This window comes from Bos taurus, chromosome 19, assembly GCF_002263795.3.
Source record: "Bos taurus isolate L1 Dominette 01449 registration number 42190680 breed Hereford chromosome 19, ARS-UCD2.0, whole genome shotgun sequence".
Taxonomy (NCBI): domain Eukaryota; kingdom Metazoa; phylum Chordata; class Mammalia; order Artiodactyla; family Bovidae; genus Bos; species Bos taurus.
The window spans coordinates 55,560,823-55,587,184 of NC_037346.1; the positions used below are offsets into that span (position 1 = coordinate 55,560,823).

General features: G+C 58.4%; 3 protein-coding genes across 11 annotated transcripts; 1 reads left to right on the forward strand and 2 right to left on the reverse strand.

Annotated features, from left to right (window-relative positions):
- Positions 1 to 47: 47 nt before the first annotated feature.
- Positions 48 to 20,367, forward strand: EXOC7 (exocyst complex component 7). 9 transcript variants are annotated; one of them, XR_009491497.1, is made up of 22 exons: positions 48 to 169; positions 354 to 419; positions 1,782 to 1,966; positions 2,144 to 2,249; positions 4,260 to 4,482; positions 6,898 to 7,065; positions 9,893 to 9,985; positions 10,870 to 10,938; positions 11,925 to 12,070; positions 12,320 to 12,472; positions 12,711 to 12,809; positions 13,172 to 13,234; positions 13,501 to 13,567; positions 14,294 to 14,332; positions 15,066 to 15,131; positions 15,420 to 15,540; positions 15,757 to 15,852; positions 16,617 to 16,680; positions 16,881 to 16,922; positions 17,029 to 17,162; positions 17,410 to 17,571; positions 18,600 to 20,367. XR_009491497.1 is itself a non-coding variant. In XM_005221151.5 (21 exons), the coding sequence occupies exons 1-21, from the start codon at positions 110 to 112 to the stop codon at positions 17,510 to 17,512; spliced, it is 2,163 nt and encodes a 720-aa protein (XP_005221208.1). In that variant the 5' UTR covers positions 48 to 109; the 3' UTR covers positions 17,513 to 17,583.
- Positions 17,669 to 21,881, reverse strand: ZACN (zinc activated ion channel). Its single transcript, NM_001191252.3, has 9 exons — positions 21,788 to 21,881; positions 21,585 to 21,709; positions 21,402 to 21,446; positions 21,150 to 21,256; positions 20,749 to 20,918; positions 19,976 to 20,100; positions 19,655 to 19,862; positions 19,343 to 19,507; positions 17,669 to 18,714 (listed from the first exon to the last, which is right to left on the reverse strand). Exons 1-9 carry the CDS (start codon positions 21,879 to 21,881, stop codon positions 18,524 to 18,526), a joined length of 1,230 nt encoding a protein of 409 aa, NP_001178181.1. The 3' UTR covers positions 17,669 to 18,523.
- A 1,204-nt stretch (positions 21,882 to 23,085) lies between these two features.
- On the reverse strand, positions 23,086 to 25,893 carry GALR2 (galanin receptor 2). Its single transcript, NM_001105010.1, is given in 2 exon segments — positions 23,086 to 23,896; positions 25,209 to 25,893. Coding segments are annotated over 2 exon segments (1,065 nt in total). The 5' UTR covers positions 25,577 to 25,893; the 3' UTR covers positions 23,086 to 23,199.
- Positions 25,894 to 26,362: the final 469 nt, after the last annotated feature.

Genomic DNA, 26,362 nt, shown 5'->3' on the forward strand with positions numbered 1-26,362 from the left:
CGGGGAGGGGGCCACGGGCGGAAGTGGGTGTGACAGGGACGGGAGCCGAGAGGGCCCTCGGAAGCGAGACGCTGGGCTGTGGGAGCCGCACGCAGGGAGGGTCGAAGTCATGATCCCCCCGCAGGAGGCGTCCGCCCGGCGGCGGGAGATCGAGGACAAGCTGAAGCAGGTGGGGCTGGGGAGGCGGGGAAGGAGGTGAGGAAAGGGGCCGAGATCCGGGCCGGGCGTCTACTCAGGGAGGTAGCAGGAGTGGGAGGGGGCCGGGTACCAGGCAATCGGGTCCGGGCGAGGCTGTGGAGCCGGGATGCGGTGGTCTCTGGCTTCTGGTGATGTCCTCCCCCCTCTCTCTGCAGGAGGAGGAGACGCTGTCCTTCATCCGAGACAGCCTGGAGAAGAGCGACCAGCTCACCAAGAACATGGTGAGTAACCCCTCAGCTGGGAGGGCCTCCAGACGCTGGAGAGAGAACCCTGCGACCCAGGGGTTTGGGTACCTAAAGCCCGAGGCTTCTGGCCTGGGTGGTGATGGGTGGTAACGTCTGGGTTTCTCTAGCAACAGTGTTACACTTCTCTTACACTCTCTTCCCCTTGCCTGCCCCTTCGCTGAGGATGCTGCAGCCCCCGACATTTCTGCTTTCTGCCTGAGTTCTCCATTCTTCTTTCTCTCCTTCTGCAAACATTTAGTGAGACTGACTTAAGTGGGCTGGGTACTGGCCATGGGTCACCCTCAATTTAAGTGTGGGTATCACCGGTGGGGTTACCACTTCTGAGGTTACTGAGGGCGGGAGACTCAGCTGTCACTCCAGATAGCCAGAGGGGTAAAATGAGCCAGAAATCAGACAGATGTGGGATCTAGCCCTTGCCCCTCCACTTATTTGTGTGTGGCTCCTGACAGGTAACTATGAGCTTCAGTTACCTCCTCTGCTAAAATAGACGATGCTAATCTCCCATGTAGCTGTGAAGGTCATAGAAGCTAATGCGTGGAAATGCCTCTTGCACGGTATCTGCTATACAATAGGTACTCAATAAACATGAACTTCCTTTCTTATTCCTAAAAGAGCCTGGAAAACCCAAACTGAGTAGTAGATAGAAACGTGGGTATGTATTCAGTAACACAGTCATCAAGTGCTGCTGCTGCTGCTAAGTCGCTTCAGTCGTGTCCGACTCTGTGTGACCCCATAGATGGCAGCCCACCAGGCTCCCCTGTCCCTGGGATTCTCCAGGCAAGAGCACTGGAGTGGGTTGCCATTTCCTTCTCCAATGCGTGAAAGTGAAAGTGGAGTCGCTTGGTCTTGCCTGACTTTAGTGACCCCATGGACTGCAGCCCACCAGGCTCCTCTGTCCATGGGATTTTCCAGGCAAGAGTACTGGAGTGGGGTGCCATTGCCTTAGAGAGAGGAGGTTTGAAGGTACCAGGAATGCATTTGAGGCTACTCTGTATGAAACTAGTTCCTGTTCAGTCTAGGAAAGCATCAGAGAGAACATAAATTGAGATCTGGCTTTAAGGGGTGGAAGGGAAGCCATCCTGTGGTGATTTTCTGAGGAGTTAATATAATGCTTGCCTCGCCTTCAGATCAAACTGCAGCCAGTTTATTTGGGCCACCTCCGATCTGCCAGGCACGTGGTAGATCCTGGGGATACAGTGGGGAATAGGTATACCCTCTCCCTCTCCTCTTGGAGCCTACTGTCTAGAAAACCACAGCAAATGCCGAAGACCTGGCTGGGGGGCCGAAGCAGTGCTGGGACAACCCTGAGGCCTGAGAGCACGGGGCTTGCCCCCGCAGGTGTCTATCCTGTCATCCTTTGAGAGTCGCCTTATGAAGCTGGAGAACTCCATCATCCCCGTGCACAAGCAGACGGAGAACCTGCAGCGGCTGCAGGAGAATGTCGAGAAGACCCTGTCCTGTCTGGACCACGTCATCAGCTACTACCACGTGGCCAGTGACACTGAGAAGATCATCAGGGAAGGGTGAGCTCGGGCCAGAGCGTCACATTCCTGACGCCTCTTGGACCAGTAGGCTTTGGAAGGGGGATAGAATATGTATAAGCCTGGAGTCCCCTGTGTTAATTCTGTTCTCCCATTTCCAATACCATTCCTCTTCATCTTCCATCTGCCCCGGGCTGATGTGGCTCTTCTCCTTTCCAGGCCCACAGGTAGGCTAGAGGAGTACCTGGGAAGCATGGCCAAGATTCAGAAGGCTGTGGAGTATTTCCAGGACAATAGCCCAGACAGCCCAGAGCTCAACAAAGTGGTAAGGGGCCAGCAGAGTGATGTGAGAGATTGGCAGACACCAATCCCTGCCCGGGTCTCATTACTGACACTGAACCAGCTAAAAGATAATATAGTCAAATAAAGAGAAGTATGTAATACTATGCACATACTATAGACATTAAAATCTCTGTTTCAGGAATTACAGGTATACATTTTGATTGCATTTTAATAATTTAGCTAAATTATAAGTTGTTGTTTAGTTGCTGAGTTGTGTCTGACTCTTTTGCAACCCCATGGACTGTAGTCTGCCAGGCTCCTCTGTCCATGGGATTTCCCAAGCAAGAATACTGGAGTGGGTTGCCATTTCCTTCTCCAGGGGATCTTCTCAACCCAGAGATCTCCTGCATAGGCAGGCAGGTTCTTTACCACTGAGCCACCAGAGAACACACATTACAAGTTACCTGTGAAATGTAAATTTAACATTTGATTTTTATAAATGCATGGGTATTTTTTTAGTATAGTGAAAAATACATAATATAAAAATTACCACTTCTAACCGTCTTTAAGGGAACAGTTCAGTGACATTCACGTTGTATAACCATTGCCACCTGGCTACACAGAAGGCTGACAGGATCAGTATATTGTCACACTAGTAACCCGGAGGGGACACACCGGTATAACCAGTATACTGCAGCCCATCAGTGGGCAGCCTGGACTCAGAGACTGGAATATCAGGGGTTGGAGAACTTTGTTCTTGAGGGTCTCTTCCAAGTTCAGATCACAGAGTGAAGAGCTCTGTGCTACAACTTGGGTGTGGGGGTGGGCTAGAGAAGGAGAAGACAAAAAACAGACAACTCCACGTTTACCCTAGAGGACTTACTTTTCAAGTAAGCAGAAACACTCCAACTTCTCTCTATTTTTAAAGCATCTTTATTGAGATATAATTCACATACCAATAAAATTTTACCCATCTGAAGTATAAAGCTTAGTAGTTTAGTAATCAGTAATTTAGTAGTTTTAACAATCTCCGAGTCATGCAACATCCCTGGAACAAATGTCATAACATATTCATCCCCTGTAAAAAGAAACACGTTGGCAGTCCCTCTTCTTCCCTCGCCTCCCCATTCTCCCCGCCACTAGTACTCACTCATGTTTTCTTTGTACATTTGCCTGTTCTGGACTTCTGTAAATGGAATCACACAATATGTGACCTTTTGAATCTAGCTGCTTTCAGATTGCCTGTTCACAAGGTTCATCTGTGTGGTAACGTGTGTCAGCGCTTCACTCCATTGTAGGGCTGAATTATCTTGCATTCGATGGATCTACCACAGCTTGTTTGTCCATTCGTCTTTTTGGTGGTTACAGGCAGTGTTGCTGTGAACACTTGTGTACATACTTTTGTGTGGGCGTATATTTTTGATTCTCTTGTCTGCTCTGAATACCTATCACTTATCAGATACATGATTTGCAAATATTTCCCTTCAATTTATGGATCGTCTTTTCACTTTTTTTTTGGAGGGGGGTGCGGGGGAGTGCTCACAGCATGGCATGCGGGATCTCAATTCCCTGGCCAGGGATTGAACCCTTGCCTCCGTCCGTGGAAGTATGGAGTCTTAAGCCTTGGACAGTCCGGGAAGTCCCCCTCTTTTCACTTTTTTGATGGCATCATTTTCAGCACATAAGTTTTTGACATCCAATTTATGTTTTTTTCTTTTGCTTTTCTAACAAGGGTTTCTAACAAACCCTTTTCTAACAAGAATACAAATTAATGGTGGAATGAGAAAATAATCAGCTGATACCTGTAAGCACCTACTTTTTGTAAAACTCTGGGTTTCACCTGCAAGCATACATTTTAAGAGAACAAAAGGGAAAGAAAGAATACAGGAAGGCTTCCGAGCGTTTCTTCTCTGGGAAAAAGGAAGTGAAGGCAGAGGAGGGCTGGGACCCAGAAGCAGGAAGGGAAAGGAAGTGTATGGGGAGGCAAGGGCCAGCTGAGTGCTGGAGCAGCTGCGGACCCTCATCTTTCCCCCTGCCCTCCCTCCATCCATAGAAGCTGCTGTTTGAGCGGGGGAAGGAGTCGCTGGAGTCCGAGTTCCGCAGCCTGATGACCCGGCACAGCAAGGTGGTGTCCCCGGTGCTCATCCTGGATCTGATCGGTGGTGAGGACGACCTGGAGCTCCAGGAGGAGGTGCCCCTGGAGCACCTGCCCGAGAGCGTGCTGCACGACGTGGTCCGCATCTCCCGCTGGCTGGTGGAATACGGCCGCAACCAAGGTGAGGCGGTCCGGGTGCTGGTGGCAGGCCGGAGGGAGCGGGCCTCCCCTTCGTTTATTTAGTCCACTTGCATGTCTTTGATAGAGTTTAGTAGGAGACAACGTGAGCCATAAATCCCGAGCGTGTGTGTCAAACTGGGAATCTAGCAAATCCAACCGTTTCTTTATATGCCTTCCTTTCTCCTGTTTCTTCCTTTTTCCCCCCAATTAATTATAAAACTTTTAAACGGCACAGAAAGGTTTAGGTGAAAGCAGAAGTTCACCTCCCTGCTTCTGTGATGCCTACAGCATGACCCAAAGATGAGTGCTGTTGAGGTTGTTTACAGCCTTCCAAAAAATCTTTATGTGTGTGAGAGAGAGAGTAACTATGTGCGTATCGCCCCCTCGTTCCCAGGTGGAAGGACAGTTGTCCTCTCTGACAGTTGTTTTCTGGCTTTTGCTTTTAACTTAGTGACATGCCTTGAGAGCATTCCATATCAGTACATGTATATCTGCTTCATTCTTTTTGACAGCTGCATAATATTCTGGGTGTGTTGGTCCCATCATTTCTTTGGCCTGTCCCAGGATTTTTAAAAGAAAACTCCTGAGTTAACAAAAATTTAAAAAAACTAATGAATATTCAATTTCAAGCTGCTTAGTCCTCCACATTCTTCTTCCCTTTGGTAGTGTGTACACACACCAAGCTGCCAGTGGGCCTTACCACTGTCCCCCTCCTTCTCGAGGACTGTGCGGTGCCGGGTCTCAGGGCTGCCTGTACCAACCGCACAGGCTTGTCTGTGGCTCACAAACTGCACTCTGGGAGCCGAGGGGTTGGCAGGAGCGATCCAGGGGCTCCCTTGGGATAAGGGAGGCCCGGGGATGCCTCCAGACCCCCTGCCTCCTTCAGCCAGAACCTCTGTGCTTTGGTCCATTTCGCATGCTAGTTACACGTTGGTTCGGAGCTGCGGAAATGTACTGTGGCATCTGTATCTTTTTTCCTCACTCATTTGGCACCTTTTTCTTTTCTAATTTTCCAGTATTGATAAAGTGCCGGAGTGAACATGCTTACATTGCTTGGTCTTCTTATTTAGGAAGTTCTTTGGGATATTTTCTCAAAGGTGCAGTTATCAGGTAGAGCTGTCTGAACAGATCTGTAACCTTCTTGCCATCTTACGTTCTTCTCCGGACAGATGGGGCCGGTGGACTGACCGTCGACAATCCTCCAGCTGTTTATTCTTCCTTAACTTCATTTATCTTAGCTATTTGACTGGGCTGTCACGATCCTCTCATTCTTTTAAATTTTCACTTCATTCACAGCTAAAGAATGGTCTATTTTTTTCACTTGCTGACATTTATTGGGACTTCCCTGGTGGCTCAGATGCCTACAATGCAGGAGACCTGGGTTCGATCCCTGGGTTGGGAAGATCCCCTGGAGAAGGAAATGGCAACCCATTCCAGTATTCTTGCCTGGAAAATCCCATGGATGGAGGAACCTGGCAGGCCACAGTCCATGGGGTCGCAGAGTCGGACACAACTGAGCGACTTCACTTCACTTCACTTCTTGTCTCTTTACTGCCTACACCTTGCTCACATCCTTTGCATGCTCAGTCGCTGGAGTCATGTACGACTCTTTGCAACCCCATGGACTTTACCTCACCAGGCTCCTCTGTCCATGGGATTATCTAGACAAGAATACTGGAGTAGGTTGCCATTTCCTTCTCCAGGGAGAAGGACTTCCTGAGTCAGGGATTGAACCTGGGTCTCCCGCATTGCAGGCAGATTCTTTACTGACCAAGCCACCAGGGAAGCCCAAGATTACTGGAGTGGGTAGCCTATCCCTTCTCCAGGGGATCTTCCCGACCCAGAAATCACATCCTTTGACCTCTTACCAAGTTGAAGCTGGGTGTTAACTTTGTATTTTTTTTATCTAAAAAAAAAACTTAACCGGGAATTCACTAGCAGTCCAGTGGTTAGGACTCTGCTTTCAGTTCCACAGGCCTGCGTTCAATCCCCCGTCTGGGAACTAAGATCCCACAAGCCTCGGGGTGTGGCCAAAAATAAACAAACAAAATAAAAAATTAAAAAACATTACTTTCAAAGGGAGCTCTCTGGTGGTCCAGTGGTTAGGACTCTGATTCTACTGTAGGGAGCACGGATTCGATCTTTGGTCGGGGAACCAAGAACCACATGCTGTGTGGCATAGTAAAAAAACAACAACACAACAAAACAACTCACAACTGTTGGTTCTGTTGGGGGATAGTTTCTCTCATAAGACTTTGTTTAATTTGGGATGAGGCTGCACTGGGGGCTGCTAGGAAGAGGTTCGCAGGTAGCAATAGCAGGTACCCACTGCTGCCCCGAGGAGCTGTGTCTGGAGGGGAGAGGGAGGCTCCTGGGCCAGGGGCAGGGACCTCAGCTGTCGCCCGTCTTCCCTCAGATTTCATGAACGTCTACTACCAGATCCGCTCCAGCCAGCTGGACCGCTCCATCAAAGGCCTGAAGGAGCATTTCCGGAAGAGCAGCTCTTCCTCCGGGGTCCCCTACTCCCCTGCCATCCCCAACAAGAGGAAAGACACACCCACCAAGAAGCCGGTCAAGCGGCCAGGTGAGGCCCCCACCGCCGGCCCACCTCAGAACCATCCCAAGGGCCACCTGGGACCTGGGTTGCCCAGGCCCACCCCAGGGCGAGCCGCACCGGCCCCTGTACAGCTTGTGCTCACAGTGCCCCTGACCACAGGTACACGGGACAGAAAGCAGGTGTCTGCCCACCCAGCAAAGCCTGGTCCAGTGAGCTCCTTTCTCACGAGTCCGGGGGCTGCATAAGGGTCCTTGGAGCGGAGGGTCACAGTCCTGGAGAGGCGGGCTGACGGGTGCCGGGGCAGCCACTCGCTGGGCGCCCTCGGCCTCTCTCCGTCATCTTGTGGAAAGGCCAGGCCTGCTGCCGCCACCAAAACCGTGGAATGGGACAGGGGCAGGCACGGCGGGCTTCACCTTCCAGGAAGCCCAGGCCGCTTGACCTGACGCGTGGTTAGGAAGTGGAGAGGGGAGAGTTTACTCTTTCACAGTCCATCCATCCATCCAGAAAAAAAAAAAAAAATCCCAGGCCATCCTCGCCGAAGGACACAGTTGGGCTTTTGGGTTCCACTCGAAGCTTGTGTCCAGCTGTGGGGAGTCGGGGGAGGGTCGTTGAGGTGGGAGAGGCCTGGGCTGTGGGTGTCCTGGGCGAGCAGCTCACTGTCTGGCCTTCTTCCTGTCATCGAGTGCCCCGTAGTCTGTGCTCCAGGTAAACGGTGGCCCTCTGGATGTGTCATCCGCTTGGCAAGCCTGGTTGTGTCTAGCTGCTGAGAGGTGTTGCCCTCGAGAGGCTGGGGTCTTCCGGGGTGAGGGACCACTGCAGACCCCAGGGAGAGAGAGAGCCAGTGAGGCCAGGGGCCTCTTCTGCCTCAGCCCACCTGGTCCAGCTGTTGTTGCCTCACATGCCCAGAGGCACTGGTGGGACCGTCCTTCGTGACAGCGCTCTCCTTTCCTGCCCCTCAGGGAGCAGGGTTGCCTGTTCACAGTTGCCCTGAAAACCCGCTCTTCCTCAGGCCTTTGTTCAGGGTTTGGAGACACGGCAGAGCAGAGGCTGCCCGCAGGCAGGGCACCGGTGGGCGTGGCATGAGGGAAGCCGGGGGCCCTTCCCCTCCAGCGTGGATGTCCTGGCCGCCCCCCTGGGAGAACTGGCCGCAAACAGGGACTCTAGTAAGGCTGCCTGTGTGGCCACAGCCGCCCGCCACACGGGCCTGTCCGTCTCTGTGCCTCGGCTCAGCGAGGCTGTGGGGCTCCTTGGGCCTCGGCAGGCCTGCGCTCTCCTCCCCTCTGTCTCTTCTCCGACGGGCACCCCAGGACCCAGACTGCATCCAGGAGCACTGCTGGCCCTGCTGGGGAGCCGGGGTCTGATCTTGGTGCTCCCGCTGGACCTAAAGCAGCCTTGACTTCGAGCCTGCCGAAAGGAGGGCTGTAGCTGTGAGGGTCCCTTTGGTTTCTGTGGGGTTTCAAGAGTTGTCAGAAGCTGGGGATGGGGGGAGCTCAGAACTGATGCCGGAAACTAGGGAGACAGGACGTGACCCCCAGGACGTGGTTCCCAGCTCTTGAGGAACGAAGCTGGGAGGCGCGGTGGGTGATGAAACACTGACCTCGGCATCGTCCAAGGTAGTTGGGTGCCTGACGGGCATGGCGGCTGCCAGATCAGTGTCCCCAGCCCATATCCACGTGGACGTGCTGGCGAGGCTCCTGAAGGCCGCGTGGGCCCATCTGCTCCCGCTTGGCTGTGGGGCAGGAAACCGATTGGCTCATTAGTGAGGCTGCTCACTGAAGAAGGAGAACACGGCGAGACAGATGCTGAACTGGAGCCCCGAACTCGATTGTTAGTAGCTAATTGTGGTTGGTGTGCACAGAGAGAAATGTCCCGCCTCCCCAAGCCTTTTGGGGAGCTGCCAGGACCCAAGCAGCCTCCCTGTGTTCAGAGATGCCCGGGGGCATCCAGCAGTCCCCAGGGGAGAGGGACCCGAGTTACCCTCACGGTGCCTCCCCTGCCCCCAGCTTTGTTGACGAGGCCGCTGCACACATCCGTTTTGAGTGCTGTTTTATTTCCCTCACGTGTTCTTCCCTGAGCTGTCTCACTCCCGTAGAGGTAGCTGACCTGAGAGGCTGTGGGCACCGCGGCGTTGTTGTCATTGTTCTCACGTGTGATACTAACTGTTGGTTTTTTCCCCCCATGCCAAGAGTATGCCCCCTTTCCTGTGGCCCTCCCGCTCCAGCTCTCTGTGTGGTGGCCTCTGTTAACTTCTCCTCGGCTTTTGAGTCATTCCCAAGAGCTCTGATGGTTCGGGTCCCTCCCCTGGTGTGCGGGCCACTCTGCCTCTGGATCTCCAAGCCTCCCACTGCTGTCCCTGGAAGCCCAGTCCCATTTCGCCACCTCCCGGGTCTCCTGCTTTCGGTGGGCTGCTGCTTGGCCGCTTCTGGCACTGAGCGTGCCCGGAGAGCTCGGCCTGCCCTTGGGAGAGGACCCAAGGGCCTCAAGGTGTCCCCAGGATCTCCCTTTCTGAGCTCAAGAGCTCTGTGACTTGCTCCTCTGTCCCAGGGCCTATAATCCAAGTGCCACTCAGTACTGTTTTTTTTAATTTTTGGCTTCTCCTGGTGGATCTTTGCCCATCTCATCTCCTTCACCCGCTGCACTTCCTCAAATGAACTCAGACCCAGAACCACGAGGGTCACTGGCAGAACCAGGAGTCCCCTGGGGGAATGAAACAGCTCCGTTCCTCCGTCCGGGCGTGCTCACTGCTGGGGTGGGCGCAGGCCTGGGGGAGAGGGCTCGGTGGAGGGCTGCTGCTGTTTTCTCTCGCTCATTTCCTAGGTCTTCTTGTCTCCTCTCTGTGTGGCTCTGGTGACAGGGACGATCCGTAAGGCTCAGAATCTTCTGAAACAATATTCTCAGCATGGTCTAGATGGGAAAAAGGGGGGCTCTAACCTCATTCCTCTGGAAGGTAATCACCCCGTGTTCCTCTCCAGTTCCCTCCTCCTCCACTGTGTGTCCACTCCCGTGGCAGGGCAGAGCCTCCACCCCCCAGAGGGCTTCTGGCACAAGCCTGAGAGGGGCGGGGGGAACTGAGGTCCCTGGGGCCACTGAGCCCCGCTGGCTGGCTCGGGGGCAGCCTTTGTGGTCTTGGCCCAGTCCTGTCTGGCTGACGGAGGCTCTGCCCCCCGGGAGGCTTCCCACCCCCTCCCCATCCTGTCTCTGTCCTTCTTGTCTCCCCTTTGAACTCTGAGAAAGTTCTCTGTCACGGGCAGCCCTTTCACGCTCAGACCAGCAGTGGCAGGGCCAAGCTGGCTGCCCCCCGCCACCCCCCACCTTCAGAAGGGGGAGCGTGCGCAGCCTGTGTCCCCCCGTCTCCCATCAGAGGAGGGACAGCCCTGCCCCGGTGGACCAGATCCGCCTTCAAAACAATGACCCTGGGGGACAAAAGGAGCCTGTCCCCATTCATTGGGCAGTGACATATCTCTAACTGGACCTCTCCCCAAATACGGTGAGACACAGCCCCTGGGGCTGAGCATCAGACCTTCTGCAGCTGCCGGAAACTCTTCAGAAACCCTCTGTGGTCCTCACAGCTTTCTCAGCCTCCGGGTTTGGGGAAGCCGGCTCCCAAGGGCGGTCCAGGCACTGCAAGTCAGGCTTGAAACGGCTGTTCCTAAGGTGGTCTGAGGCAGAGGAGGGGCTCAGAGCCCTCTCCAGTGCCCCCGTCCGTACACCCCATCTCATATCCGCCCCCTGGAGATTGAGGGCTCCTTCTCAGCCCCCGCCCCCACCCAAGAGGCAGCCATCCCGCCCCTGGATAAACGCTGCTTGTGTTTGCGGCTGACGTCTCGCTAGGTCACGAGCATGATTTCCGAGTTAAGCACCTGTCCGAGGCCCTGAACGACAAGGCCGGGCCACTGGCCGGTGAGTACCGCAGCCCAGCCCGCGGGCCGCCAGCGCCGCACTCCCGGCCACCCCCGGAAGGGCCCGCTCCCGCTGCCCAGCCGGCCTCTGCTCCAAGGACGAGCCAGGCCTACTCGCCTCTCTCTCTCCCCGGTCTCCTCTCTCTCTCTCTCTCTCGGGCACTAGGTCTCCCTGCCTCTCTCCAGACGGGAGTGCAGGCTGGGCTTTCCAGGCCTGGGCCGAGGGCAGAAGCTGCAGGCGGCCCCTTGGAGGGTAGGGAGCGCCCGCACCTGACTCCAGCAGCAGCTCCAAGGCTCTGACCCCCTCAGAGCCCGTCCCTTGGCACGTAGCATCTGGTTGCCTGCGGACACCACTGCCCCAGCCTCCAGTCCCGTGGAGGGACCCCCTGCTCCTCCCGGGGCAGCTGACGACCAAGCAAGCCTCCCTCTCTGGGGCTTACGTGGCCTGCTGTCCAACTTTGATCCCATGTCAGCTAGCCTCATAGACCAGAGCCCACCGCCTTTTTATACATTCCAGAAGGCCTGGCCAGGCCAGTGTCTGCCTTCAGAGGCCCAGCATCTTCTGAGATGGCGCCAGCCTCCTCGGGGTGGATATTGCCTCTTGCCCATCCCTGAGTGTCGTCTTCCCAGTACAGTTCAAAATCCCCCGTCTGGGTTCAGACGTGTCTTCTCCAGGAAGTCGACTGAGGGGTCTTGTCCTTGAATCCATCTCCCCCACACCTCCCATACCTGACGCTCTGGGACAGTAGTACTGCCCACAGCAGAGCTGAAAATGAAGCTCAGACCAAGGCTGGACTCAGCCTCTTTTTTTCCCCCTCAAACCCTGGCGGCTCTGCTAGAGTCCTCTCAGCTTTCTGCCAGCAGTCTTCCTCCCATCTGCTGCCAATCTGGCTGCAGCCCAGGAGCTGGAGAGATTCACGGCCCCCACCCCAGCAGGGAGAGGGGCTACCCCAAACCAGTAGCTCAGGGGCCCTGCTGTCCCCCCAGGGAGAGATGACATGCTGGACGTGGAAACCGATGCCTACATTCACTGCGTCAGTGCCTTTGTTAAGCTGGCCCAGAGCGAGTACCAGCTGCTGACGGACGTCATCCCTGAGCACCATCAGAAAAAGACTTTCGACTCTTTGATACAGGTCTGGCCCCGCCCCGCCTCGACCAGATGCCCCAAGTGAGAGCTGTCCCTGCAGAAGCTTGAGTCCGGGCCAGGTTCCTAGCCCTTAACTCCAGCCACTTCCTCCACCCTGATCCTGGGGCCTCTGAACTGGGTGATGTGTCCTGATCGGAGGCACACTGCCCCCCATACCCTTCCGGCTGCCCTCACCGGCCATGGGAGCCAGCTGGCTGCCCCTTCCCTGAGCCCTCCCCCTGCCCCACTCTCTCAGGATGCCCTGGACGGGCTCATGCTCGAAGGTGAGAACATTGTGGTGGCCGCCCGCAAGGCCATCATCCGCCACGACTTCTCAGCCGTGCTCACTGTCTTCCCCATCCTGCGGCACCTCAAGCAGACCAAGCCTGAGTTTGACCAGGTGCTCCAGGTACGTGGGGGCAGGGGGGCCCTTGGGGACGCCGGGAGGAGGTGTCCCGCCGCCCAGCAGGGCCTCCCAGGAGAACTGCATTCTCTGCTCAGAGTGAGGGGCAGCAGCAGCTTCCCCGGGGCCCTGGGTGGGTGGAGGTGCTCTTGGGGGAGTGAGGAGAAGAGACAGTCCCCGGGGCGGGGGGCTGGGAAGGAGCAGGGCTCTGGAGCCCTGTGCAGCCATGTGGCTACATCCTCAGGGCACGGCCGCCAGCACCAAGAACAAGCTGCCCAGCCTCATCACCTCCATGGAGACCGTGGGAGCCAAAGCGCTGGAGGACTTTGCCGACAACATCAAGGTGCCCTTCCTCTGTCCACGCCACCCCAGGCCGGCCGGCGGGGCTGCAGGCAGGGCCACTGCCAACGGCCTCAGGAACTCCTGAGAGCAGGCCTCCAAGTGGGGTGGGCCTGCCCTGCGGGGAAGCCGGCCAGCCGTGCTGCTGGTCTCCTGTCAGTACCCACGGGCCTCCCTTTCTTTCCCAGAGACCCCCACCCGAGGCATCAAGCTCCTTTAGGTCCCTCTTGCTTTTTTGTTTGTGCCCGATGGGGTGTCCTGATGCGTGTCTGCCAGGAGGTTGCGCGGTGGGCCCACAGACAGGTGCTGGGTGGGCTGGGGCATCCTTAGGAGCTGTCTCAGAGATTCAGGCTGTCTGTCCCACAGAATGACCCGGACAAGGAATACAACATGCCCAAGGATGGCACCGTGCACGAGCTCACGAGCAACGTAGGTGCTACCGGGGACTCCTGGGGCGGGCGAGGGGCATAGGTGGCAGGATGGGCGGGAGGCGGTGAGCACCCCCTGCAGACGGGGCCTTTCCCCGGAGGCCAGACCCACAGGGTGAAGTGGCAGGTTTGCTGCCAGCTGTTTCATCAGCAGACGCCTGCCCTCACCTGTCCTGGAATGGCCAGAGGGGCTGCACCGTGGGGGCTGATCCAGCCTTTGGGTCCTGCCCTTGACCTTCTTCTTGGCCCTATTTTCTCCCCACACAGGCCATCCTCTTCCTGCAGCAGCTTCTGGACTTCCAGGAGACGGCGGGCGCCATGCTGGCCTCCCAAGGTACTTGACCCCTCCCAGCGGGGCCCCCCACCCCATTCCTCCCTCCAGGCTGGAGACGTGGGGTTAGCCCCCCCAGGGGGCACCCTCCTCTCTGGGTGAGGAGATCCCCCCACCCTAGGGGGTGGAAAGGAGTTGTGGCCTGTGACAGGACCCTCCCCCCCAAGCCTCTTGGGCCATCAGACCCAGCATCAGGAGGGCGGGGTCTGACCTCCTGCCCTGGCCTCCGTCCCCCCGGCTCCCTCCACTGTCCTCGCCCTGGAGTGCAGACCCCACTTGTCTGAAGGTGTCTTCCCCGCCCGCTCCCCCTCCTTCTGCATCTCCCCACCTCCTCTTGTGTTGCCTGTCCTCCTACTTGGTCTCACACCGCTGACCCACTGAGCGGGCTCGGCTGGCTTCTCAGGGCCAGCCTGGTATCTTCCCGTGACCGGGGTTGGGAAGTCAGCACGTGGGGAGGCGCGCGCTGAGACCCAGCCCTGGGCCTTCCCTGTACCCCGCATCCTGGGGGCAGCCTCTGGCCTGTCGTTCTCCTGATGTCCACTTCCCAGTGTGTCCCTGGCCTGCGGGGGTCCAACCTGGGCTGTCCTGCTGTCTGTGTCCCGGCGTCGAGGGGCGTGGGCTGCTTGGCTCGGGTGTGGCGGCCGTCTCTAACCTGTTTTGCACTTTGCATCTTTCTCCCTCCTTTGTCTCCCCCCTTCCCCTCTGTGCGCACTGCCTCTCACTGCGTAGTTCTTGGGGACACATACAATATTCCTTTAGACCCCCGAGGTAAGCAGCAGGGCTCGGCAGCCCCATCCTCCCTCTCTGAAGCCCCGTGGGTGAGGTTCCCTGGGCACAGAGGCCCCTGGACAGGCTCAGGGCCCCAGTTGGAGCAGGGTCAGAGGGGCACGGGTTCCTTCAGGGTGCTCCTGACCCCCTCAGCTCCCTGACCGCCAGTTTCTGTCTCTGGGCTTCTGCAGACAGCATCCTGCTGTGCCCAGCACCCTGACTACACCCTTCAGGCTGGTCCAGCACCTCCCTGTCCCCTTCCTACCCTGTCCACTCCCCAACCCCCTGGCCTTCTGCTCTGTGTGGGCAGGACACCTCTGGCCTGGTAGAGGAGCTTATGGGTGGTGGGGAAGAAGGTGGAGAGGCTATCAGGGGCTTATTCTAAAACTCTGCTGCTAATAAATGGGATACATGGGCCTTGTAGGTACCACCCAGCTTGGGTTGGGGGAAGGGGCTGTCCCCACGCCCATCCTGCCTGTCTTCCTGCCGGTCCTTGGGGGTCAGGTCATTAACCCCACCACCCAAGACCATGGAGGGGTCTCCCCAGATTCCAGAAGAGTCCCAGGAAGCGCTCCCCTCAGCGGGAAGGGAGCCCCGCAGCTCAGGACATACCCAGCTCTGCCCAAGGAAGGCCCCTCCCAGGGTTTCCCTAGCTGCTCCCCGGGCCAAGGGGAGGCCAGAGAGGGTCTTGGCTGCTGCCACCGCCGCGGTAACAGGACTTCTCCTCTCACAGAGACCAGTTCCTCCGCCACCAGCTACAGCTCCGAGTTCAGCAAGCGTCTGCTGAGCACCTACATCTGTGAGTGGTCCCCGCCAGCCAGCAGCCCCAGCGCCCGGCCTCCTGCCTCTTCCCTTCCTTCTCTTTGTGTGCTCCTGCTAGTCCTGGCCCCGCTCCTGAGGGCCCCCCACCCTGCCCCGACCTTTAGAATTGCAACCTAACCTCTGGCTGGGGGGCTGTGGGGGTGGGCCAAGGGCTCCCAAGTCTGGCGGGGTCTTGGGTCTGGGAGGGACAAGGAGCGACGAGTGGGAATTGGTTTGCAGATCAGACTGCCGTGGTTGGTAGGTGACCACATCCTTCCCTGTGCAGGTAAAGTCCTGGGCAACCTGCAGTTGAACCTGCTGAGCAAATCCAAGGTGTATGAGGACCCGGCTCTGAGTGCCATCTTCCTGCACAACAACTACAACTACATCCTCAAGGCCCTGGAGAAGTAAGTGGCCGCGGGGGCTGCTCTGGGGCTCAGCTGCCTCTGCCCGGCCTCCTGGGGATGGCTGTGCCCCCTGGTGTTCCAGTGGGGAGGGCACCCCTTCACCCTTGGCGGGCCCAGGACCCAGGGAGGTGGGAGGCAGGCCCCACCGGGGCTGCTGTGGAGGCCGGCAGCCTGTTGGACCTCCGCTCTCTCCTCTACCGCCTGCTCCCACCCCAGGTCCGAGCTGATCCAGCTGGTAGCTGTGACCCAGAAGACTGCTGAGCGCTCCTACCGGGAGCACATCGAGCAGCAGATCCAGACCTACCAGCGCAGGTGGGAAACCCCCGCCCCGACCTATGTACCCACCATTCACGCTTCCTTCCTAGAGCCTGGGGACGCTGGGCCCGGTCAGAGTGGGGTCAGTGGTGGGGAACTGCTGCCCAATGGACCCCAATCCTCTGCTTTTTAATCACTTTTGTAGGCGGGTGGGAAGCCCCCTCCCACTCCCTACTCCTTGGCAGGGAAGGGGCGCTTTGCCAGTCTGTTCAAGGGTAGTCTGCCAAGGGTGACAGCTAAGAATGGTTGACTGTCAGAGATGTGGGTAACATTCTGGCCGAGCAAAGAGCCAGGTCGCAGGGCCCTTGAACTCGGCTGAGCCCCGCTCTCCGGGCTGTCTCTGGTCCTCTCCTCCTGTTTCTTAGTCTGTGTGTCTCTCCCTTCGGGGGTTCTTCCCCGTGGCTGTATCTCCCTCTTCTTCCTTGTTTGTCTGTGCTCTGCTCCTCCTTTCTCATCTGCTTCTCCATCTAAATCGGCCATGATGCCGACATGAAGTGCAGTCGGTAGTGCTTGATCAATCTATTGAGTGCTCGGTTTCCTGTCCTTAATTTTAAAAGCGAGCAGCTTGAACATTTTTATTCCCAAGGGGGAAAAAAAGAATCTCTGCTGTGTTTTGCTCAGTTTTGACCCAAACTGATCCCTGCCCTCACCACCTACCCCAGTAAATGAAGAGATTTTTTAAAAAAACAAAACCCCAGGAAAGGAAGCAGGGGCCTGAGGCTGTCCCTTTTCTGCCCTGTGCTTCCCTCCCTGCCTGGCAGTTGGCTAAAGGTGACTGACTACATTGCCGAGAAGAATCTACCTGTGGTCCAGCCTGGAGTCAAGGTGGGCTGAAGGCCTGGGCTGGGGAGGGGAGGGATGGCTAGTGGATACGGTGCTCTGTGTTGTCTCTCTGGGAAAAAAATAAACAACCAGAATGAGAAAGCAGGGATGGCTGTGGCCCCGAGGGCAGAAGGGAAGGAGCCAGGGGCAGGGTGCCTCTGCTCTGAGCTCCGCTTTGTCTGCCATCTCCCCCGGCCCCCCAGCTTCGGGACAAGGAGCGGCAGATGATCAAGGAGCGTTTTAAGGTAAGTCAGGATCTTCTCCCCTCCGTCGATTGATGCCGCTCCCGTAGCAACACAGACCCGAACGTTTGTCTCTGGGTCACTGCTATTTCCCCCTGTTGGTGGCCAGGGCTTCAACGATGGCCTTGAGGAGTTGTGCAAGATCCAGAAGGCCTGGGCGATTCCCGACACGGAGCAGAGGGACAAGATCCGCCAAGCTCAGAAAAGTATCGTTAAGGAGACCTATGGGGCCTTTCTAAACAGGTGAGCCCTCCATCTCTGCCTTCCCAGGCCCACGCTCCCCCTCTGCCCCAACTGGATCTCTGGGCTCTTTTCTTTGAGAAAACGTGGAGAGAGGGAGGTGGGTTCAGGTGGCAGACTCAGTGCCTATGGCTTTGGTGTGGGGCCAGACCAAAACATGACTCAGGGGCACCCCATTAGGAGGGCCTTAGGCTGAGGCAGAGCTGGGGAGGGGTTCGGCCTGCCCCCGCTGACCTCAGCGCCTGGGCAGGTATGGCAGCGTGCCCTTCACCAAGAACCCGGAGAAGTACATCAAGTACCGCGTGGAGCAGGTGGGGGACATGATCGATCGCCTCTTTGACACCTCGGCCTGAGCTGCCGCTGCCCCTGCCTGGCTCTGCCAGAGCAGCTGTGTTACTGGACAGATAAACAGGTGTGGACTTGCCTCTGGGCCGGGTGAGTGTGGCATCCTTTGCGACAGGGGCCTTGCTCTGCCACCCGGCCAGGAGCCCCGCCCCCGAGTCCTCAAGTCCTGGTCTGCCTTCCTCTCGCAGCCCCCATTCCCTACCCAAGCAGCGCTCTCCCAGAACCTTGGGGTTCATCACTCTGACCACAGCCTGCAGAAGCCACAGGATGGCTTCAAGACAAGAAAGACAGAGAAGACAGACAGAGGTCTGTGCCCACAGCTGCCTCACGGGACAGGAGGAGGAGGGCTGAGTAGCCCTGCTTCCAGGCCAGCTTGGGACTGGGGTGGAAAATGCCGTTCAGCCCAGGCTTGAGGGTCAGGCTCAGAGGAGCAGGCCACACCACAACCCCAGGCCCTGCAGAAAAGCAAGGGGGTTGGACTGCTCTCAGACTCAGTGCAGAGAATGCCTGCCTTACCCCCACAGTTCTGCCGCCTGGGGAATTCTGCCCGCGAGGTGTGTCCTGGTGGCTGGAGTGGAAGTGCTCTCCCTGCCCTCTGGGCACTGGCCGGAGCTCACAGAAGGGTCCTGACCGTCCGGGCCTCTCTCTGCGGCTCCAGCGCTCCTGGCCCGAGGCCAAGTGGCAGTGCTTGCCGAAGGAGCAGTTAGGCTGTGTGTGGGGACGGGCCCAGCGGACAGTAGTGAGGCAGTCTGCAGCAGAGCGGGGCTCAGGATGTGAGACGGGGCCCCACCTACTCCAACGAAAGTGAACAGCTGAGTGCGACAAAGACAAACCCCAGAGGCGCCCTTGCCCCGGGGTGATGTGTTTATTCCACACTCCTTGCTTACGTGCTCACAGGAAGGAGAGCTCGGGGTGCCCTGGGGTCCTGCAGGCTGAGGGAGGAGAGTCCACCTCCCTCCCCCTCCAGAGGCCCCGTCACAGCCCTCGCGCCCCAGGTCTGCAGCCCTGGGCCCTGCCCGTTACAGCCTGGGCTGCCCGCCGTGGGGTGAGGCCGCTCCAGGGGCTGGGTCCGACTTGCATGTCGCCCACATCCAGAGTGCAATGAAGATGAACTGGCTACACGCCACCCCTACCACATACACCTGGAAGAAGATGCGGTCAGCAGCCTCAGCCCAGCTCCTTCTGGACCCCTTCCCTGCTCCAGGGGCTTCTGTGTGGACAGGAAGAGTAAAAGAAGACGTACTGCACACTCTGCGTGTGCACAAGGGTGAACCCCAGAGTGCGAGTCTGTGTCCCCCTTCATCAGATTCACAACTAAGGGACATTCGGGTCTGGCCCCTTCTAGATCACCGTGAGTTGAAGAAATGCCCTCTGAGAGAGGCTGTGCAAGGCATAGCGTTTTCCTGTACTAAGTCACTTCAGTCGAGTCTGACTCTTTGTGACCCCGTGGACTATAGCCTTCCAGGCTCCTCTGTCCATGGGATTCTCCAGGCAGGAATATTGGAGTGGGTTGCCATACTCTCCTCCAGAGGATCTTCCTGACCCAGGGATTGGACCCATGTCTCTTATGTCTCCTGCATTGGCAGGTGGGCTCTATACCCCCAGTGCCACCTGGGAAGCCCAGGGAGTCTGAAGTCAGTGGGGCTTAGGGCGACTGGTTCTGCTCCCTGCTCCAGACCTGCTGCTTGTGAGTGCAGCCACAGTGGAGTCCGGACAGCAGAGCCGGCCAAGAAGGGTGCAGGAACCTCTAAAGAGCCCAGTGACCTGCAGCCTCAGTCTGCCAGCTCTGCCTCTAGGCCTCCTCCACCCCCCCAGGAAGGGCCCCAGCCCCTGCCCACCTTCAGGGTTAGGCCCTGGCTTCCCGCGGTTGTGCTGCTCCCCATTCAGCGCTGGGCTGGGGCTGTCCTCTGCCCTGAGGTTGCCCCGGGCCAGAAGCCCGGTCAACAGCACAGTCTCGGTGGTGCTGACAAAGAGCAGCAGCAGCAGGACGGTGAAATAGTAAACTGGAGAGGGGGCGGAGAAGAGCGGTCAGGAGTCAGGCCTGGCCTCACGGGCCCCGGGACCTGAGCAGAGGCACCCTGGCTCCAGTGACAGCAGGCGGGGGCAGAGTGAGGCAGACCCAGCACAGAGCAGCAAGGGCAGGGCCTTACCTAGCAAGGGGTTGCAGGAGGAGGAGCTGGGCAGGGCCTGTATCAGGGACGAGTGGAAGACGAGGTAGCTCAGAAGCAGGGTCACCTTGTAGGCGATGCGCTCAGTGTGAAGGGGCAGTAGCCCCCCGCAAAGGTCAGCCAACAGCAGCGCCTCCCCAGGGACCAGGAGGGTTAAGATGGCCTTTAGTGCTGTGTTCTGCAGGCGCAACTGGAAGGCAGACGGGGCATTCCAGGGGGTGGGCATAGAAGAGTGAGGTCGTGGCCTCTGACTGTGCATCCCCAACACCCCCCTCAGCCCTTGGTAGCCATCTCCCAACTCACTGTCACCTGGAAGCAGGGTACCAGGTGCTGGGGCGGGATTTGGGTTTTCAGATCCTGAACCACGAACTCCCTCTTGACACTCACAATCTCGTTCACCGCGTGGACCTGGAACTCCAGCTCCGTCACTGAAGGGGGAGGGGTGAGAACAGTAAACTCAGAAAGAAAGACCCTGTGCCTGCATCTTTCCTGGCAGTAGGGGCAGGGACGGACTGGAGCCAGGGACGGCGGAGCCCGCTGATGATTGCTGGGGGCACACTTGGAAGCTGGTCTGTCCAGGGGCTTTCCAAACTGATTTTGCAATACCCCAAGTTTTCTCCACTTGGAGGAAGGGCCAGCTCAGATTCATAAAGTGAATTTTCATTGTAAAAATAAACGCACTTTGCACCACTTCACAGAGGGGCAGGGGACATGGTCACAGACTCACTCACCGGTATATCATCTCACACCTGAAATACTAGGATGTTTCCAGGAGTGAGGCTGCAGCAGCCTGCGCCTCTGGGCCGGACACAAGTGTGCAGTTTGGCCCTGGCTGTCGGCCCAGAACTATTGCTCTGGGGGTGGGGGAAGAAGACTGGAGGGGCCCACAGCCTCCAGCAGGGGAGGACCAGGAGATGTGACCGCTATTTGAGTGGGACATACGGAGTGAAAGAAGCGTGCCCAGCTCCCCTAAGCCGGGGGGTGGCCGGGTGTGACCCCAGGCCTGGTCCCCCGGGTCAGGTGTTTGCTGGGGGCCAGAGGCTTCCCCTCCCCTCTCCCCTCATCCCCCACAGCACCAGTGTTGCTGAAAGCGAAGAAGGTGAGGTGGCAGTCGCTCTGGTCCCTGGGGAAGTGGAAGAGCTCAAAGTCGCAGTTGGTCTCCGTGGTGAGGGCTAGGTCGAACTCGATGTGGCCGTCCCTGTCTACTCGGGCCTGCGGGCTCTTGTCCTGCCAATTCACCCAGAGGCTGCAGAGGGACAGACACCCCTCAGAAGGGGGAGGTGGGGGGACCCCAGCATGTTCCCAGCTGCTGCGCACTGCCCTTGGGGTTCTGGAAGGTAGGGCACCATAGTGCACGGTGGTCTGGCGGGGCCACCAGGAGGGGGATATTCAGTAAGAGGACCTTCCGGCTCCAGATGAGTAATAGACAAGGCTGCGCCTGGCCCGTGCCAGGGAAAACAACCCCCGCCTCACTTACGCCTCCCGAACAGTGAGTCTCGGCATCCAGAGTACGTCCCAGGGCAGCATGACTGGGTTCCGCTGGTGCCCAGTTGAGTTCAAGGCCAGGCGTGTGTTCAGCCAGGACTGGGGACACAAGGATGCTACTAAGGCTCCCACTGTCTGTGTATATGTGCCCCTGGGCTTAGCAGGTTGACAAAGGCCAGTACGTCTGTGCTGGATTCACAGGGGTCTCTCCCTTCCTCAGCCCCCACCCGCCATGGATGCTCACCAGCCGAAGCAGCAATGTGGAGGACACCGTGTACCGAAGGATGTCCTGGGGGAGGGGAACAGCGTGTCACCTCGGGGGTGGGCACTGTGGCAAGAAGGCAGGAGACCCTGGCGTTCACTAGGCTGAGCCCTGTTCCATCTCCAGCTCAGTTCTTGGGGCCCCCCGGGTCCTCAGGACACTTACCACGTTGAATACGTTGGACACGAACACCTGCACATCCACCACCAGGGGCTTGCTTCCGTTGTTCGGAATCTGGATGAGGTCCGGAACCTCCTGGGGTGAGTTGAGGTTGGAGGAGGATGGCCAGTCTGAAGGGTGGAGGTCGAGGTCACCCTGTGCCTTGGGACCCAAATCCCAAAGCTCAAGGCCTTATGGTCTCTACCTACCGAATGCCGGCACGCTAAAGCCCTGCTGCTGAGCCAAAGGCTGAGTGGTTCCGAGCCCGAGGAAGGTGAGATGCAGCAGGAGCCGCAGGGCCATCATGAGAGGCTATGCGGGGGGACTGGATGGAGCAGCAGCGCCTAGGCTACAACCTCTATTTCAGTCACTTCTCTGGGAGACTGGGCAGTCGGTTGGAGGCAGCTGTTTTGTGCAATGACCCTGGAGCCTTAGACTCGGCACACCTGCACCCCAGGTTCCGCAAACACCGAAAGACAAAGCTCAGGACCCAGCCCCACCCAACTTGCATCTGCCCAGGCTTCCAGGCCTGCACTCCATTTCCCCCACCTGGAACCAGTTTTCACATTCAAGACTCACCAAGCAGACGAGGCAAGCATGGGACCCCTGCCTAAACACACACACACCTTTCCCTGACAAAGTCCTTCCAATCTGGGCAGGTGCAACCTGGGTTTCCACAGCAGGCACTTGCCTGGCTAAGCACCCAAACCCTTACCACAGCGCTCTGTGCCCAGCCATGTGAAGGTGGCACACCCTTGAGGGTTTCCCTGCCTCTCCTCAAACAACTAATTTCATGTCAAAGGCCTTGGCTCAAGGACTCCAGAAGTGGGGCAAACCTGGGAACAGCTAGGGGCTCGCTTCTGACCAAAGCCCCTGGGGTATTTCTGCTCCCTGTAGGATTCTCAGGCTGCCCCAGGCCAGCAGTGCCTTAGAAACACCACTGTGTACCCTAGAGCAGGACTGATGGCTGTGGGGGTGACTTTCCTAACCTAAGGATAAACCCGCCTTGGAGACCAGGTCCCAGACAGCTGCAGGGAGGGAAGGAAACTCAAGGGCTGAAGGTGGTCAGGCGCTGATCTGGTTGGCGTGACTCCATAGAGCCTCAGAGAGCTGGCAACAGGCGAGGACCCGCCACACGCCTGCACACAAACGCTAATGGGAACACACACCGTGTCCAGGTTCGCCAAGTCTGTCGTCGTCTGACTTGTCCAGCATGCTCTGACAGCTTGCTTTTGTGCCGCTCACTGGCAGCTGCCGTTTCCTCGATTTATATACACCTGGCGCGTCCAGATGGCCACGTGCAAAGAGCCTTAGGTCATCTTAGGTCGTCACACGCTCCCCAGTATCCATTAGGGGTTTCTAGGCGGATGTTAACTCTGCTGCCTTCAGTGCAGGCCCCTCTCTTGTACTCATCCATCCAGAGCTCCCCTGGGAAGTCCCAGAGGCTTCTCACCATGGAGCCTGGGGCCCCTGAGACAGGCACAGACAGCGCGCCACAGCACGTGGAATGGTTTGCACGTTTTATTAACAAATGAATTTCCCTCCACGATCCCCCAACCTCTGACTCCAATCTTTCAATACCCAAGCATACCCCCTAAGTGCCCTTAGGTCAAATTAACTGTCAAGATGCCTTTGGGGGCCTTTGGGTCCTTCCGGGATAGGTCGGGGACGTGGCTGGACGACTGGCCGCGGAGAGGCGCCTGCACAGGGGCGCGACGCACACGCGGCGCGAGGCTCTGCGCGGGGCGTGGCGCAACAGGCCCGCGCAGATCTCTCGGAAACCCTTGCGGAAGTGCTTGGAGACGAGAGCGTAGACGATGGGGTTGACACAGGAGTTGGCATAGGAGACCAGGTGCGAGAGGATGCGCAGCGCGTAAGTGGCGCGCGTAAGAGGGAAGCGGCCGAACCACACGCAGAGGATCAGCGTGTGGTGAGGCATCCAGCAGAGGCAGAAGAGCGCGGCCACGATGATGATCATGCGTGTCACCTTACGCTTGGCGCGCCGGGCGCCCGAGCCGGCGGTCGTCGGGTCGACGGCGCGCCAGAGGTAGCGCAGGGTGCGCGCGTAGGTCAGGCCGAGCACCAGGACCGGCAGCAGATAGCTGACGACGAAGGTGCAGAGGTCCATGGCGCGGCGGCGCGGCGCGCTCCACGCCGGGTGGCACACGGTCAGGTTGGCTAACCGGGACTGGCGATAGTAACTCAGGTACGGCGCGGAGAAGAGCAGCGAGAGCCCCCAAACGAGACTGATGGCCGCCATCGCGTTGCGAGGCGTGCGCAGCTCGCGGGAGTGCAGTGGATAGCGGATGGCCAGATACCTGCGGGTCAGGCCAGAAAGCGAGACGTCGGGTGAGCCAGCGGGATTCGCGGGAGCCAGGCCGGACCCCTCCACCTCGAGTCCCACTCTCACCGTCCGGGAAGTTCTCTAGCGCAGCGTAACGCCGCACAAGCCCAGAGGGCGACATCGAGCATCCCATCCCGGACACCCTCAGCCGCGCCCACCCGTGGGGCATGACTCTGGAGCAGGAAAGGCTACTCATTTGTTCTTTCTGAGACTACGACCACTGTCAGACTCCACCCGGGCGGACACCCCCAAGATTAAACCGGCTTCGGGGTTCTGGCAGGCTGTGATTACTCACCAGTGATGTTGCCCTCAGAGGTAGGACCCAGGCGCTGAGGCTCTAAGATACAGCCTGGTGACACCTCAGGCAAGGTACAGAGGGGATTTCTTAGAGAACCCGGCGCTAGCCTATCGGAACTGACATACTTAGTGCTCAGTGGAACTGGGGGCGGGGCGCTGGTGCATGGGGAATGTGGCTTCACCTCTTTGCCTGTCCAAGGAAGGAACCTGAGGATGGAGGGGGCCAGGGAGGTAGCAGAATCAGACCAGGATTCCCACCCCAGGAATCATCCCGGTGTCCTTCCAAGCTTCAGCATTCAGCGGGACCCTTGGGCCCACTCTTCTCCTGCCCTTGACTCCAGGCCTATTGGTAGGGCGCAGAGGTGGGGTGGGGTAGGGTGGGACCAACCTAGGGCCCTTGGGGCGGGCTTGTTTGGAGTTTGGCGTGGGCCCTCACAAAGGACCCAGATTCTGCAGTCGGAGCCAGAGTAGACTGTGCCGAGCAAACTGTAGTTTGGAGGCCAGCGAGGTGGAGGTGCCTGAGCTTGACGAGAGGAGACAGACGGCTGGCTTCAGGCACAGGGTTACAGGATAGGCCACTCTGAGCGAATCACTTATAAAGCTGGTTTGGTCTGTAAACTGGGCACAGCAATCCTTCCTGTCCCAGCCTCCCAAGGGGCCTTGACCCTCAAATGAAACTCAGCATGGGAAAGCGCTTCAAACCCGGAAAGGCCATTCTTTATCAGACAGCGAAGGGCTGGAGAGCTGAGGTCCTGAGTCCCTGAGGAGCCTGGAGTCCCTGAGGAGGCACCTAACAGAGGGACACCAAGGTCCCCCATTCTTCCTCCTCGTTTTCCTCCAACACACCTGCTTGTCTTTCACTCCCTCCTGGTGCCCCTTCCTTCCTAGCCTTCTCTCTCTCCTCTCTGCACATCTCTCCTTGACCCTCAAGTCCAGCCCCCTTCCTCAGCTCTAGCCTGCGTGCGCGACCCCCTGGGATGCCAGCTCACCGGTCCAGGGAGACGGCGGCCAGCGTGAAGCTGCTGGCGTGCATGGTGAGGAAGATGAGGAAGTGCACCGCCTTGCAAAGCAGCGATCCGAACACCCAGTCGTCCAGGGTGTAGATGGTGGCCTGGAAGGGCACGCAGCACACGATGAAACACAGGTCGGCCACGCCCAGATTGAGAATGAACAGGTTGGTTGTGCTGACCGCCTGGCCACCGCGAAGCAGAACGGCCAGCACCAGTGCGTTGCCTACGGTGCCCACGAGGAAGATGAGCGCAAAGAGCGTGGGCACGATGACCGCCTCAGGCTGCCAGCTGCTCCCGCCTCCAGCCTCGCTCGTGTCCTCGGTGTCCAGGCCACCCGAGCCATTCATGGTGCCGCCGCCCCGGGGCTGCCTGGGCTCCGGCAGCCGTCTGGGTCCCGGCGAGCGCGCAGCTCCGGGGGCTCCAGCCGCTGCAGCACCCGGCGCGACTCGGCGGAGCTGCGAGCGGAGTGATCTCCGCGGCTGGGGCAGAAGGGGGTGCGCGGGGATCAAGGGGAGGAGCGAGCCGCCGAAGGGGGGATGATCCCGCTGGCGGCCGACCGCGCCGTGGGAAGGGCTGCCCAGGGGCCCCGGCGCGCCCTGGCCAAGGCACAAGCAGCCCACCCCGGGGGCGAGGGCCGAGCGCGTTCCTGCTCCCTGGCCCTCCGGCTTCGTCGGCGCGCTCCAGCCTCCGGCTGCAAGCTGTGCCGAGCTGAGCAGCGAACCGGCCTCCGGGGCAGATGCCGGAGGAACCGACCGCTGGGACCTGTGGGCGCGCCTCTGTGCTTCTCTGCAGCCTGGCGGACGCGCCGGACCTCCCGGGGCAGGCTGGGAGGCGTCCTCCAGAGAGTTCCAGGTGCCTCTTAAGGTGTGGATGTGGGGGTAACGAGGAGTGGGGGCGGATTGGGTAGAGGGCTGCAGTTTTCCCGACCTGGCGAGTGGGATGCCATTGCCGCGTGCTCCACGCCTCTTCCCGCTTTTAATTCCCAGCAGCATCGCGCCTCACAGGAACCCCAGGGAAGAGACGAGGGAAAGGTGGAAGGATTTCGTTCCCTTCTCTCCCGCACTGAGCGTTTCCCACTCCGGTTCAGTCCAGTAAAAGTTTACTGAGCATCTCCTGTGTCTCAGGCTCCGTTC

Excerpts from the sequence above, each read along its gene's own strand:
- EXOC7 (XM_005221151.5), top strand. The coding sequence starts at position 110 with ATGATCCCCCCGCAGGAGGCGTCCGCCCGGCGGCGGGAGATCGAGGAC. Across the intron at positions 14,333-15,065 it reads TATTCCTTTAGACCCCCGAG|AGACCAGTTCCTCCGCCACC; the intron begins GTAAGCAGCAGG and ends CTCCTCTCACAG. Across the intron at positions 17,163-17,409 it reads TATGGGGCCTTTCTAAACAG|GTATGGCAGCGTGCCCTTCA; the intron begins GTGAGCCCTCCA and ends GCGCCTGGGCAG.
- ZACN (NM_001191252.3), bottom strand. The coding sequence starts at position 21,881 with ATGGCCCTGCGGCTCCTGCTGCATCTCACCTTCCTCGGGCTCGGAACC. Across the intron at positions 21,257-21,401 it reads CCACATTGCTGCTTCGGCTG|TCCTGGCTGAACACACGCCT; the intron begins GTGAGCATCCAT and ends TTGTGTCCCCAG. Across the intron at positions 18,715-19,342 it reads GCCAGGGCCTAACCCTGAAG|AAGCCCCTGGAGCAGGGAAG; the intron begins GTGGGCAGGGGC and ends CTGTCCACACAG.